Source organism: Trichoderma atroviride, chromosome 7 (genome assembly GCF_020647795.1).
Source record: "Trichoderma atroviride chromosome 7, complete sequence".
Lineage (NCBI taxonomy): Eukaryota > Fungi > Ascomycota > Sordariomycetes > Hypocreales > Hypocreaceae > Trichoderma > Trichoderma atroviride.
This window is the reverse complement of record NC_089406.1, coordinates 658,347-671,859: the sequence shown is the minus strand read 5'-3', so window position 1 is coordinate 671,859 and position 13,513 is coordinate 658,347. Positions and strand designations below refer to the sequence as shown.

General features: G+C 49.3%; 4 protein-coding genes across 4 annotated transcripts; all 4 read right to left on the bottom strand.

Annotated features, from left to right (window-relative positions):
- Positions 1-1,324: 1,324 nt before the first annotated feature.
- TrAtP1_012218 (uncharacterized protein) lies at positions 1,325-1,510 on the bottom strand (the record flags this gene model as incomplete). Its single annotated transcript, XM_066115436.1, has 1 exon — positions 1,325-1,510. One exon carries the CDS (start codon positions 1,508-1,510, stop codon positions 1,325-1,327), a length of 186 nt encoding a protein of 61 aa, XP_065971534.1.
- A 70-nt stretch (positions 1,511-1,580) lies between these two features.
- On the bottom strand, positions 1,581-2,589 carry TrAtP1_012217 (uncharacterized protein; the record flags this gene model as incomplete). The annotated part of the gene is made up of 2 exons (XM_014090368.2): positions 1,581-1,933; positions 2,040-2,589. 2 exons carry the CDS (start codon positions 2,587-2,589, stop codon positions 1,581-1,583), a joined length of 903 nt encoding a protein of 300 aa, XP_013945843.2.
- A 4,292-nt stretch (positions 2,590-6,881) lies between these two features.
- On the bottom strand, positions 6,882-7,238 carry TrAtP1_012216 (uncharacterized protein; the record flags this gene model as incomplete). Its single annotated transcript, XM_066115435.1, has 1 exon — positions 6,882-7,238. The coding sequence occupies one exon, from the start codon at positions 7,236-7,238 to the stop codon at positions 6,882-6,884; it is 357 nt and encodes a 118-aa protein (XP_065971533.1).
- Positions 7,239-10,340: 3,102 nt separating this feature from the next.
- Positions 10,341-12,769, bottom strand: TrAtP1_012215 (uncharacterized protein). Its single transcript, XM_066115434.1, has 4 exons — positions 12,180-12,769; positions 11,985-12,115; positions 11,654-11,920; positions 10,341-11,597 (listed from the first exon to the last, which is right to left on the bottom strand). The coding sequence occupies exons 1-4, from the start codon at positions 12,466-12,468 to the stop codon at positions 10,407-10,409; spliced, it is 1,878 nt and encodes a 625-aa protein (XP_065971532.1). The 5' UTR covers positions 12,469-12,769; the 3' UTR covers positions 10,341-10,406.
- Positions 12,770-13,513: the final 744 nt, after the last annotated feature.

Below are 13,513 nucleotides of genomic sequence, written 5' to 3'. Positions count from 1 at the left end.
TTGAGCCAAGAGAAGGCAGAATTCTTTTGCAGTTCCTGGCGGATCTTACACACACCGCATTAGGAGACAAGGAACATGTTTGGAAGCGAGTCAATGGGTATGAGTAGGCCTTTTATACGGTCTCAAACTTGCAGACTATGGACTATTTATCAGCGAGTTGAAAGAGGAGGTACATTGGCATGTCATGGGCATGTCAACTTGGCCCTGGCCTGAACGGCAAGACTATAGACGGTTTCTAATTGGGCGATGGGGAAGAGAGGGAGCCGTGTTTGTATGTGTGCGCGCATATGTTAGCAAACGGTACTACTTTGGCTAGACAAGGGAGATGGCACAGCTGCACAAGGCAGAGAGCAAGGAGTGGACGGTTGTTTATGAGAGCTCTGATGGGATTGGCGAATTCATTGCAATGGCGCAGGGGGGGTTTGATGGGCCTTGGTCTTTGTTTTTCTTTTTATTTTCTCTTCTCCTGTTATTCGTTTGAAAGGTTTTAAACAGGGAGGGTTGTGATGAAGGACGATGACATTGAGATTTAAATATGCTAGATAGATTTTTTGACGATAGCACAATATGATATACTACGCTCTGGTTATGATGCTCTGGTTATGAAGTTTTGAGTTGTAAACATTTAATTTGTTCGACTTTGATGTTACATGTTTGATTATGAAGATTTTGCAATCTGAGAGCCGCATGGATATGGGTAGGTATGAACACACCCATGTCCTTACACAAGTATAACGAAAGCTCTATCGTTCTATGTATAGTGTATATATAGTATTAGAGAAAAGAAAAGAAGAAGCCATGTTTAATCAATCAACTCGTCGCTATGTTAAAAAAAGGGGGGGGAACGACGAAAAAAAAAGGAAACGACTGGAATTAATGTTTTGTGCTGTGCTTGTGCCGGTAGTGTAAAAATGTACTTGTTGTAGCTTGTAAAGAGAAGTTTGCTTTGAGCGTATGCGTGTAAGTTGACGATATGAAAAGTTGTATGAATCAACGACAGAAAAAGAAGAGCAGTGACAAAGGAAAAGGGAAGAAGCGTGGTTGCATGTATGTGAAATGCGTGAGTTGTAAGTTGTAAGTTTGTGTGACCCCGTGAAAAAAACGACCCCCCTTTTTTTTGCTCGATAATATCCCAATCCCCTTTCCATGGTGAAAAAAACGCCGTCGTGTACGTGTATGTTTTTTTTTTTTTAGATGATGAAAACCTTCCGTCCTTTAGATGTCCCCCTTGCCCTCTTTTGCCTTCAACGTGTATGGGAGTGTGATGAAGAGATGTTATGCGTATGATGCGTCGAATGAGAGGGCGAATATCAGAGTATAGATGTCATGTGAAATAGTCGTGCAAGAAAGTCGTATTCCATTTCTCTGGCTCCGGTCCTTTGCGTAGCTCCTCTTCTCTTTCGTCGTCATTGTCGTCATTCCTATCATCATCAGATGTCGCATCGTCTAGTTTATTCCCCCTATCCCACGTCTCCTGCGGAACATCAAACGACAAAAACGCATCCTCCATCTTGACGCCAACCTGCCACCGCCCCAGCCACGGCAGGAAATTCTCGTGCCCGCCACAGGCAGCACCCTCGTCAGGCTGCTGGACGTCGTACCACCCGGCCGTGCTGCGGCTGCAGTACTGCTTCGTCTCGAGCTTGATCCAGCGGTCGGTGCTGGGGAGCTCGCCGTAGGTGCCGTTGCCCGAGGGCAAGGGGGGGCATGACGAGGGTGGTGTTGAAGCCGAGGCGGTCGGCCCAGCTGGTGGCGAAGGGGAAGCGCGGGACGAGCGACATTGGCTTGAAGGTGGTTTGGAAAAAGGGCCTCGCGCTGGGCTGGGATTCGTCTGCGTTGAGAGGGTCGTCGTGGGGGTAGATTTTGATGGTGGTGGAGCCGTCGGGGTGGTGGTCCCAGACGAATTTGGCGAGATGCTTGGGGACGTTCCAGTCTGGAGAGCGTGTTAGTCTTGATTCTTTGATTTTGTCCAGTAACATGAGAGATATATAACCATGTATATGCATATATAAACATATACACCAAGAAGCTGTACTTACTCGTCCTCCCGTTGAAGCAGCTGTTTGGCGTTGACACGTAAATCCTCGTAATCTTCGGGTTGCATCCCCTCGTCTTCTTGCCATCCGCCTCCGTTCTCTCCCAGTCAAAGCTGCCCGGCGCAACCAGCATCTCATCATACGGGCCTATCGGTGAATCCCTATAGCTCAGGATTTGGATCATGCTCAGCCCGCCAACCGGACGGCTGTAAGTCTCATCGGCAAAGGAGGTGACTCCCTCGAGGGGAGAGTAGGCGTGTTCGGGAAGGGCGCTGGCGGCTTTTGGCGAGGTCCAGAAGGAAAAGGTGTAGATGTCGCCGCGGAGGTCCCATTGCGGCGATAGGTGAGCGATGGGTCCCCCAAAAGACTCGGGAGGGACCTTGATCTCTTTGACGACGGGCTCGGATAACGAGGCCTTGCTGGAGAGATCGTGGGAGAGTAGGGGTTCGTGGATGCTGATTTGAGTTGTGGGCGTGGACGGGATGCTGGCGGATGTAGTTGAGGTGGCGTCTTCCCAGGGGGGACGATGATACGGGTGACTGGGGGGGAGCATGGCCGGTTGTCGAAGTCGTCTTCGTCGAGGTAGTGAATCTCATCCGGGCTGAGAGAGGTATCGACTATGCGGAGCTGGGGTTTTGATTTGGTGTCGGCAAAGAGGATGGGCCGTAGAGGAGGAGTTTGTGGAGCCATGGCAGTGTTATGAGCCATGATGATGGTTGTGGTTCTTAGATGGTGGTGATGGGTTGAGATTGGGTTACATCAGAGCAAGGATGGAAAAGTAAGGTGAGTTTTAGGGTTACCTGGCTTGCAGGCGTGAGTGAAAGTAGAGACCAGCTATTAAACAAGGGGATAGATCGTTTGAGAACCGAAAGGGCAATTGAGTAAGTTGAAAGAGTGTTGTAGAACGGCGTTGACGATGGTTGTAGATGGAAAAGATGAATAGATTCAAGGGACAAATAAGAAAAGAAAAAAAGGTAGAAACCCTATATCAAGGAATGAAAGAAAAGAAAAAGAGAGCCCGTGTCTCTTGAAGGCATAGAACGAATGAGTGGTGTGTGAGTCGGATGAGAATGAGCGGGAAGGGGGAGGGGGGGTGGGTAGAACCAAGGGAAAAAAAAAGCAAGGACTTTGGGTGAACGATTCACACACACGGAGTTGTATACTTATGGAATTCCGCGGCGCTACTCAAAGCCCAAAAGCTCAATCATTGAGGAAAAGGGAAAAAAACTAGTGCCAAAGGAGAGAGGCCTCGGGAGCCAAGTGGAGGCTTTGTCGACGCCGGACTCGATCTCGGCGCGGCAATAGGGCTTTTGATGTCCGAGTGGTGGTTTTTTTCTTTCTTTTTCTTAGCTTGCCTGCTTTTCAGTTTTTGGTCTTTTAAGATGGAGTATAGTGCACGTGGCGTGCGTGTAGTTTCATGTGTTGATGGGGTGGTACATGTGAAGGGGTTGGTGATGATGTAGGTATGTGGTATGCTGTTCAAGGTATGAGGATTGAGAAGCTGAGAGTGAGGCTAAGGGGGGCTATTAGCTCGAGGAAGCAAAGGGAGCGAGATTGCAAACGGGGTGCAGCTGAGGTGGATTAAGAATGGATATAGGCAAGTCGTAGGATAAATGATTTGAAAAAGAGAAGAAAGAAGCTGCAAAAAGCGAATGAGTGAATTGAAAACTGTAAACAAGGCAATGACCGAGGCAGTCCAAATGCAAGCAGTCAACACAAAGTAAGCATTGAGCAAAGAAGTCAAGAACGACAAAAAGAATTTACTGTGTTGTAAAACCCCCAGCTGCATGCGGCGTGAGCGTGAAGGGGGGGGAACAGGATCCCGGCTCCCGAAAAGAGACAAGACGCCCACAGGCTTGGGACGCAGCACACAAAAACCAATCAATCGGGTTGGACGAGGCAGGAAAAAAACGGCCCTCCCTCCCCCAGTTTTCCCCTCAGAGGGAGGAGCACAAACAAGGTCAGCTCGGTTCTAAGAGTGTTCCAGAACGCAAAAGTAGCCTTGCATGTGTGTGTGTGTGTGTACCGTGGCATGCAATATGCAGGATCTCCGCACCCGGGTTTGGAATTCAAATGGCAGGTGGAGAAGGGGGTGTGGGAAGGGGGGGGGACAGCGATGACGACGATCGTCTTGGATCTCGGCTTGGAAGCTTAAAAAAGAAGGAAAAGAGGCAAGAGAAGGAAAGGGAGTGTACGAAACGAGAAGTAGGAGGAGGGATGCGAAACTCTATGTCAAGAGGAGGAAAAGAAGAGTGGAGGAGGGAGGAGGAAGAGAGACAGGCCACCGGAATGCTGTAAGAGTGCGAGACCCAGGAGGAAAAGTAAAGTTGGCCTTGCTTGGCGATCGAAGCTGGGCTGGCTATGGGTACAGGCAGGTTCCCAGGATGAGCAAACTATGGGTTCTGGATATGAGTGATATGGGCTATGGATATCGGGTATGAGCAAGGGTGTGGATATGGGTGCGATATTGCAATACTTGTATATGATGTGGACATGCGAGTTCCTGGTAATCCTAGCATCTACTGCCGTCTACGACTTACACGCTGTGACTGGCTGTGACAAGTTATGAGACTGAGACAACAACACAGTCCAGCTCGACCAGGCATGGCACCAACAGCGCGACAGGCGAGCCCAAGGAAAACACCGCGAGACAAAGCCTCAGAGACGGACAGACGCCAGGGAGAGACCCAAAGAGACAAGAGGATGCAATGGGCTGCTGTAAGTGACGGGGGACCCGTCTCCAAGGGACCGGCGATGCGTGCCCCCTGTAGACGACACGACAGGGGGGGTCCTTGGGGAAGGAATATTGGTACCTGCTTCTAAAGGGGTACGGCTCGGGTACCGCGAGCTACCTTTGCGGACGGCATGAGGTTCAATTACATGCATGTGTTTTGCGTGTTAGCGGCCGCATGGAGATGGCACTGCTGCGGAGAATGAGAGGGCTGATCTGCAGCGTTGATTCTTATCAGACGAGCGTGGAACTTGCTCATAAACGATGCTGCTAGTTAGTAACTGTATATATACTGTACTTGTATATGTCGTATATATCCGCCAGTGGAGACTCTCAGCTCTTAGTACCGGGAGCAACTCAGCAGATACGACCCGGCAAATGATGTGTATCTCAAAGTAGAGCGCCGTACCCGCATGGGCGCAGGATACATACGCATTTTAACTTGCAGCACGACTCTGCCTGGAACGAGTACGAGTGTGCAAGCCAGCACGTGGGAATGCAATGCACGCTCTTGTCGGAGATAATTGCAGAGTTACTTCGCGCGGTCATCCAGCGTTCGAATACGACCCAGATACCGAATATGAGTAGTAGTTGTGGTGTGATTGTCCTGGGGGGGGGGGGGGGTTGTATAAGGCAGTAGAATTAACAAATTGACGGACGTGCCCATTACTGACCCGTGCCGAAACCGATAAAGAGATTTGATAGATGGCAATATCCTTCTGCCTTCTCCAGATCTGACTTGTGCCACCTGGAAACGCGACAGCCGCGGCGGAGCTGCCTCCGGAGCCAGCATTTCACCGCTTACTCTTTTTTTTTTACTCGCTCTATGAGTCTGCTTTCCTTCGTTGTCTGTAACCGAGCAAAAAACAAGAACAAGGAAAGCTTGCTAAGCAAAGGCCCTTTCTAACTCACGGACGCCTTTTATTTCCCGTATCCCGTTGCCTTGCCCTCTTTGAGCATTTGTCAGGGTCCGGCTTTGGTATGGAGGGCTTCGAAAAGAGGCTAAGAAAAGAAACACAACACGCCCTTGGACAAGGGCCACGGCCACGCCACACCACATGCCGTGCTTTTAAAGGGAATGGGTAACTATACTTGTAGCCAAGAAAAAAAAAAGAGTAAAAATTAGAGAGAAAGAGGCCCGCTAGTAACGGCGCCTTTGCTTAGCGTTTCCTCTAGCTGAGCCGTGTCTTGGGAGGCCAAAGTTGCCAAGTTTGGAGGAACGAGGCTAATACAAGAGCATGAAAGCTGCAGTGCTATCCTATCAGGTGGGCATGGGTTCATACATCGCCGCTGCTAAACTGAAGGCGGCAAAGAGTACCCATGGGACTAACATCAGAAACGAAGCGAATCAATGGGCAGCCGCATGGCATGGCCGAGAGGGTGTCCACCGGGGCTGAAGGGCAAGTGAGGCGCTATACTATATACTATGACTGCACTGTAGTAATCAAATCAGCCGGGCAGGCCCTTTTTGGATGGTGATCCAGGTACCTGAATCAAAGGCCAAATAACCCTATTTCATGCATGTGTACATGTATACGTAGGACCTGTATGTGCGATTAATTATTGCGCAGCTGTTGGCGGGACCTGGCAAGTCCCAAGGGAGAGAGAGTCAAACTCGTGGCTGTGGCACCCAGGCCGTAGCCACCGAGATAAAGCCAATCAAGGTTCCCACCCGGTCTCAGGTACTAGACTATCAGCTTGTAGCGTGCTCTTATTCCACTTGGGCAAGGAACAGGGGTTCGGCGTTGTGGCATATGACCAGCTCAGCGGCACTACGACCAAGAGGATGCGGATACAGGTAGACGACAGACGGGTAGAAGAGCTGAGTTGAAGTACATGACGGTGTATTCATACCCAAACACAATCCTAGGATAAGTCAACAAGACCTCTTACGGGACAACTCGTCGTCCTTTGCAAAATGCAAGTACCAATAAGGCAAGTGTGTCCAGTAGCACAAAAGGGAGACAAAAAAGACAAGATTTAAAAAACCAAGCAGTCAAATAGCCCGCATCCAAAGGGATATCGACTCCGTGCTCCTGCATCTCTTGCCTGCGTCACTGGTAAACCAGCTCGTAGCCCCAGCAAGGATCTCAGCAGTTCCTTATCATGATGGATTACCAAGCAATATAACGGGTGGAAGATCCGGAACTGCAAAAAGAACGAGCAAAGACAGAGAGAGACAAGAAAAGAGATGAAACACTGAAGCAGGCTCCATGGACTTTCCACTGGTGGCCCCCAACCATGCTCCCGTCCGGGTCCGCCAGGCACCCACCACTGGCCTCTTTTGTCATACCCCTGAGCTTTGCTTTGTCTTCCTGCTCAGCTTTCATGTTCTGTGTGTTCGATGCTGCTTCCATTGGAGGCTCCGCTCTATTGACTTTCTCTTTGACTAATACGGTATATACGAATAGCACCGGCAGTAAGTACTGTCCACCTCGGCGCCGAAACAGTAAAAAAAAGCCGTTCTTCATCTCCGCTGCAAGGCGTCAGCACCTAAAACACCAACCACAGTAGTATATGTGGGCATCCAACTTGTACTCTTTCTTTCCCACAAAGAGGCGGGACCTCGGCACAAAAGTTTCACGAAATCGGCCCCCCCTTCCTCTCTATCCCTGGTCCCTGCAATCACGGACGGACCCCCATACAAAAGCATCCGTAGCATCAGATTGTATGAAAAGCTAAGCTGCTTTCTAATCCGCTAAACAAGGAGGCAAGGGAAGAAAAGGGAATAGGCGAAAAGGCTAAGCTGGGAGACGAGGGAAGACGCAAAAATGGTTCCAGGTAGGTGTGAAAAAATTATGGAGCGATACGCTTGGTCTGAAAAAAAAAAAAAAAAAAGAAAATTAAGATCGTGCTTGGCTTGGCTTGGCTTGGCTTGGCTTTGGGGGGCCCTTGATGTTCGAGATGATGAGGGAAAAGGGATCAGCGTGTTCTGAACCCACTCTGGAAATGCTTATACCACTTTAATAGTGGGTAGCCCGCGTGTTAATGCTGATGCACGATGTTACATTGCGTAGGGGATTTTTTCTTGGAGAAGGAGAAGAAGAATTAAAGAACGTGGAGGAGAGGATTGCCGCCATCACGCCGTGGATGGAGATTGGAGATGCCCCTGGAACACAGCTGCTGGGTATTGTTCTAGTTATTTATATTCCCTATTTTATAAATAAACTCGGCAGGGAGAGTCATCGCACTAAACCATCAAGGTGCAACACGCCGAAATACCCAGTCAACAGGACATGGAGTTCGGAGGGCTGTTTATAGTACTGTAGTCTCAATAAGGTAGCACAGGTTAATTTATTCTTGTCTTGCCGTTGGGTCTCGCCACCGCACCCAACAACAGATACGATCGATTCTGATCGATGCGTCCCGACCAACAGCCCGTAATCAATCCTGCCGTGCAACAAAGGACCAACATGCATAACGAAAAAAAAAAAAGAGGTAGCAATAGGGCTCGGCCCGGGGCCCCCTTTCGGAAGAGGCCCGGCTGCGTATATGTGATACAACGCCCCCCAGCAATAATGGCATGTTGCTACTCAGCTTCAGCTTCAGCTTCATTTGTAGTGATGCCCTTTGTCCAACCAGTTATAGCCACCACATGCCGAACCTCTGGTCCGATCACATTGTTCCATCGAGCTCCCTCTCTTAGTCAGACATTACTCCAGTAACCCCCATTCAACGTCAGTGAGCTTTTATACAAAGAATATATAGCATCTCTGCATACTCTTCAATGGCATATACTCAATCAACAAACAAAAACCATCATCCACATCTGTAGCAAAACCGGGCATGTTCCGGGCGTCGCATCCCACTCCATGTCCCCGTCGCTCTCCCACCGCAAAGTGTCGGTGTGTTGCTCGCTCTGCCTACTTACAGCAAACTTGCGGATCACTCTCAGTCCAGCAAGCTGTTCAGCTCAAAAAAGGACCTGCCCATCACTGGCTTTTCTGAATCCAGGGCAATGGGCTGACGATAATACGGAGATTCCGTGGACATGTGTGTGTCTCTGCCTCTGCTTCTACCGATGGAAAAAGCTCCGAAACACCGCGGAGTGCCCTATCCATCGGCCACTTTACCGCTCACTGTTTCTTGTCCATCCATCACCACTGCCCAAAAGGCCTCAGCTTATCATGCGCACTCTTTCGGACGTCCGCGAGCCCAATTCGTCCGCCCCTCCGTCTTGGAACTTGTCCCCATGCTGTTTCCTGTTCGGAATACGGAGTAATACGCACCATGTAATATTCACTATTGGGCACTTGCTGCTTACACGTATGCTTCTTTAGCCGGCACCACAGCACAGGACACCACTAACTGCTGTTTGTCATGTACATGTGCTTGGCAGCAGCAATTCAAGCAGCCTCAATAAACATCAAGGCAGAGTCTAGAACTCGGCGGTTCCATGGCCTCTCTCTCCAAGTAATCGCTCATATAGATGAATTAGGTACAAGTAGAACAAATCGCAAAAGTGCCTCTTGCTACTACTCCTCGCATGCATTCATGCATCGTGCATCGTGCATATTGCAACGCGCCACAATAATCACGCCTGTAATGGCTGTCTATATGCATGACGCCCTATAAAATCCGACGCTTGTTTAGAACAATGCATGCAATTTACTCGTTCAAAAAAAAAAAAAGCAAGCAAAAATACCTCGGCCAGCATGCATGCACACACACATACATACAGTACGACTTACACCCTCCTCAACTTCCAAATGATGCCCGAATCACCATCAAAGCTGCCACCACCCACCCAGACGTCCCTCCGACACGAGTAATTCTCAAAATAGACAAAAGACAAAACTGTCTCAAGTCCACCCACTCACAAAACTGACTCAAAACTCAAAAAAGACTCTTCCCACACCCCCCCAAAGCACACAAAGCACCACGCAAATCTCTGCCTCATCCGTCATCCTTCCATAAAAAAAAACACAACATTCCATCGCACTAGCTCCATGAATGACTGACTCGCCCACGTTCTCAAGAAACCGTCATGAAACAAAAATAAGCTGCCGAGCACATTCCGGTTACCACCGCCCACATCTTTTTTTTTTTAGGCTTCCATTTTTAAAAGACAAAAGTACTCCGTACCAAAATTGATAGATCTACGTCTCTTTCTTCTTCTTCAACACAGCGATTGCTCATCCCACGCCTACATCCCAAAAACATCATCATTTCCACTTTGGCCATGCGTACATACTCCGTCTGTCCGTGTAAATGACCCGCTCCTTTTCGCCGGGACCCTCCTGACCAGCACCCCGCATATTTGTCCCCGGCCGGCAGATCACATCGCCACCGTGAGTCTCAGGTAGGACTCGGTTTCGATCAAGATGCTGTGGCAAACACAAATCCCAGGCCCCCGCGCTAGATACTGCCAAGAGAAGAATTGAATCCTTAGTCCTTCGGGACCTGTGGTATAGACAGCATCACATGCCATTGCAAGCTACTTCTGAGCGTAGATGAGTTGAAAAGACATTAGGTACAGTAACTGATGATATAAACATGACAAAGCAAGTCAGCGTCGCCGGACCTCCAGATTCCCTCTCGACATTACAAGAAAACAAATCAATCACTTCATAGTCCTATTATGATACCCCCCATACTTGCGGTACTTGGCAATAGATAAGCCTACTTACTTCCATCGGCTACTCCCATAATGTTAGCCTCAGTGTTGGCTGGCCCCATTCCGGAAACTCGGACTCGCTCTCAGGTAATTTCACGCTGGTGCTGCTGATTGCGACGTAAAGCCCAGTCACCAAGGCCGGGTCGACTTCCTTGTCATCAATATCAACCACACGAAATTGTAGATTGTGTTGTAGAAACGGCACCACCGAGTCCGGCTCAAGATCTTGTATAGCTCTTTGGTCGACTTGCTTCATTAGGGCCATGGTCAAGGGTGCTGTTCCAGACATTTTGGACTGAGAGCTGCCCATGCCGTTCATCGTAAAGATGCCAACCGACCCTATGAGATTTGAGGCGACGCCCCAGGTGAGGATATCGTCTGGTGGCTCTCCAGCAAAGAAATAAACGGTAAAGGATCCGTCCAGAGCGCCATGATTTACATGAACATTTGCAATCCATTCCGTATAATGCCTCTCTGCCGCAGCGGCATCTTTCACATCAGATAATTTGGAGCTTGGTTGGAAGCTTTTGGTGCCTGAATTGCCTTTCCATATCCCGCTAGGCCTCCGTTGCGATTGACTGTTGAACCGAATCATAGCCGGGCTGTTTTTCCCAAGCCAGTTGTTGATCTTCTTAACCAGCTTGTCTCGCGGGATCTTGGTATCACCATACAGAGCTGATGTGTCTCCATACGCATAACCAAACACCTCAGTCGTTCTAGACATGTCCGAGTCCCAGAACGTACCGCTGGCTGAAGACATGAAGGGAGTAAGTGGGGTGCTGGAGTTTTGCATGGTCCCTTTCAGCGCGGTATAAGTCGTCTCTCCTGAGATTTGAGGTGTCATCCATGCCGTAGGATTGAGAAGCTGCCACATTGATATCAACCTGTCCGTCATTACATGGTGTAAAAAGAAGAGGGGATCGAATGAGGACAGAGGAACGTAGGTCATATGACCTCTAGATCCGCCATAGATGTGAATAATATCGTGGACAGCCTCGATCGAGTCCAGATGACTAAGATTTTGGGATATAGCATAGTTTTTGTTGCTAAATGAATCGAATTCGTGATAACTCGAGAACAATATGTAAAGCCGCTGCTGAATCTCGGGCAGTCTTGCGAGCAAAGCCGAATTCACTTGGTCATTCATTGAAGGGGGCTCTGTTTCACTGATTTGTGTGTTTGGAGCCCTCTTTGTCTCATTCCAACTTTTCAGCTGCCAACGGTCAGTGAATGAGAAGCTACTGACATCATATACATGTCCATACTTACCGGCGCCCAGATGAATGCGTCCTCATCAAGGGGGTGAAATGAATATGAATACAATGGATTGCGAATGACTTGAACACCGTTGGGGCCGTATTGAGTCAATGTGGAATTCCAAAATATCTCAGGAAAGTGGCTTTGGCCAGCTGGCGCAGGGGATGCCCAGTCCCAGTACGGTATCCGAAATTCAGAGGCCGCTTGCTGGTAGAGCAGACGTTCCGTCGCGTTGCTGAACATGCGAGCAACGGCGTCGGCAAGCTTATGCAACTCTTGCTGCGACAAGTCAGCATCTCTTCTCAAAATGCCTTGCAATCATCGAAACTTGAACAACGCTGACCTCGTACAGGGCTAGATATGGCCGGTGCCATGTTGGAAACAGCACAGAACTATGCGGACAGTAGCCCGACATGCTCGCGCCCGCTACTGGTTCAACGCCGTTCCATGTGGCAAAAGGCACGCCGTGTATCCCTAGATGGAGAGAGTCATCAGAGCCTCGTAGCTAAAAACCAAGTCGGCTCAGAATCCCACTCACCGGCTACTTGGTAATACGACAAGGGATCGTCCTGGCCGACTGACTGAAACATACTCAGCGCCAGCACGTACAGATCCCACTTGTATTTGTCTGCCTGTAAATCACGGATCTCGAGTCTCAGGGGTATACTCCCATTGGCAGCCAGCGGCAAGCGGCTGACGACGATGGGCGCATTGGGGTCTTGTCGTCGCGTGAGAGACACCAAATCAACACCGAAATCATAATCGTTGCCGGAAACTCCAGATATGATGGAGTGCAAGGCCCAAGCAAGCAGCAGAAAGAGGCGCATGATTTGCGTTGGCCTCTCTTCTTACAACCTTGATTGTGAAGAGCGATCTCCCGGCTTTGAGTCTCAGCGCATACACTGCCTCGAACACACCAATCGTCCCAAGATTTTGTTTCGTACTAAGAGAGCGTAAGAGAGAATCAATGGTATAGGAAAGAAAGAATGTATGCGGGCTTTTGCCAAAAGAAACGAGTGGCAAGAATGAAGAACGTGCAACTGGGCGCCAAGATTAAAAGGAGAGAAAGAGAAAAGACGCAAGGAAGCATCAGCCCAAGCGCGACAAAATGTACAGCACTGATCTCTCGGATATTAAGATGGACGAAGCGAACGAAACCAGAGAAAAAAAAATCAAGAGGTGAGCGATAAATAACAGAAGAAAATGGAGAGGGTCGGGAAAAGCCTTGATCAGCAGCTGGCACAGACAGAAGGAAGGCGGTCCCCAAACGCAGCTACCAATGCCAAGGTGCCACTTCAGTCAAAGATAACCGAATTTCTGCTGCTCGAAACAAGATTTTCAACGGATTCGGAACCACGTGTTTCTGCAGATTGAATTGATATTGCTTGTGGCAGCGTCAAGCCTGGAATATCCCTGGCCGTTGCTCTTCCCCTTTTCAGCTTTTGGGCCAAGCCGGAGCTGATCATGAGGCGATTTTATCTCTAGCGAGTGGCTTGGCCATGTCTTGGCCCCAACAAGAGAGAAGGAGGCGGGATCTGGTCTGAAACGGGCAATATAAGTTTCTGAATCTGGAACTGGATCACGAGTTGGTTCTGTACCAAGTTTCAGGGCTCAGGGTCTAAGCTGGGAAGCGGCAAGGACGGGAGAGGCTCATGTCTTTTTATATCTTGGTCACACGCACCTTTTTGTCCAAATCGTTAATAACGTCTGCGTATGCGCTGCCGCTTCATCCGTCCCAGCGTTGCAAGCGGCAAGTGCATCTCGACTGAGAGAGTCTTTGTGCGTCGTAACACAAGATGCGTGATGCATTCTGATATCATCAGCTTCGAGACTTTGTGCTCCGATGAGCCGCCAAGAACTCGTCACAATGGA

Coding starts and splice junctions, on each gene's coding strand:
- TrAtP1_012215 (XM_066115434.1), bottom strand. CDS start 12,468: ATGCGCCTCTTTCTGCTGCTTGCTTGGGCCTTGCACTCCATCATATCT. Junction 12,116..12,179: donor GTCGTATTACCAAGTAGCCG/GTGAGTGGGATT, acceptor CTCTCCATCTAG/GGATACACGGCGTGCCTTTT. Junction 11,921..11,984: donor CATATCTAGCCCTGTACGAG/GTCAGCGTTGTT, acceptor GACTTGTCGCAG/CAAGAGTTGCATAAGCTTGC.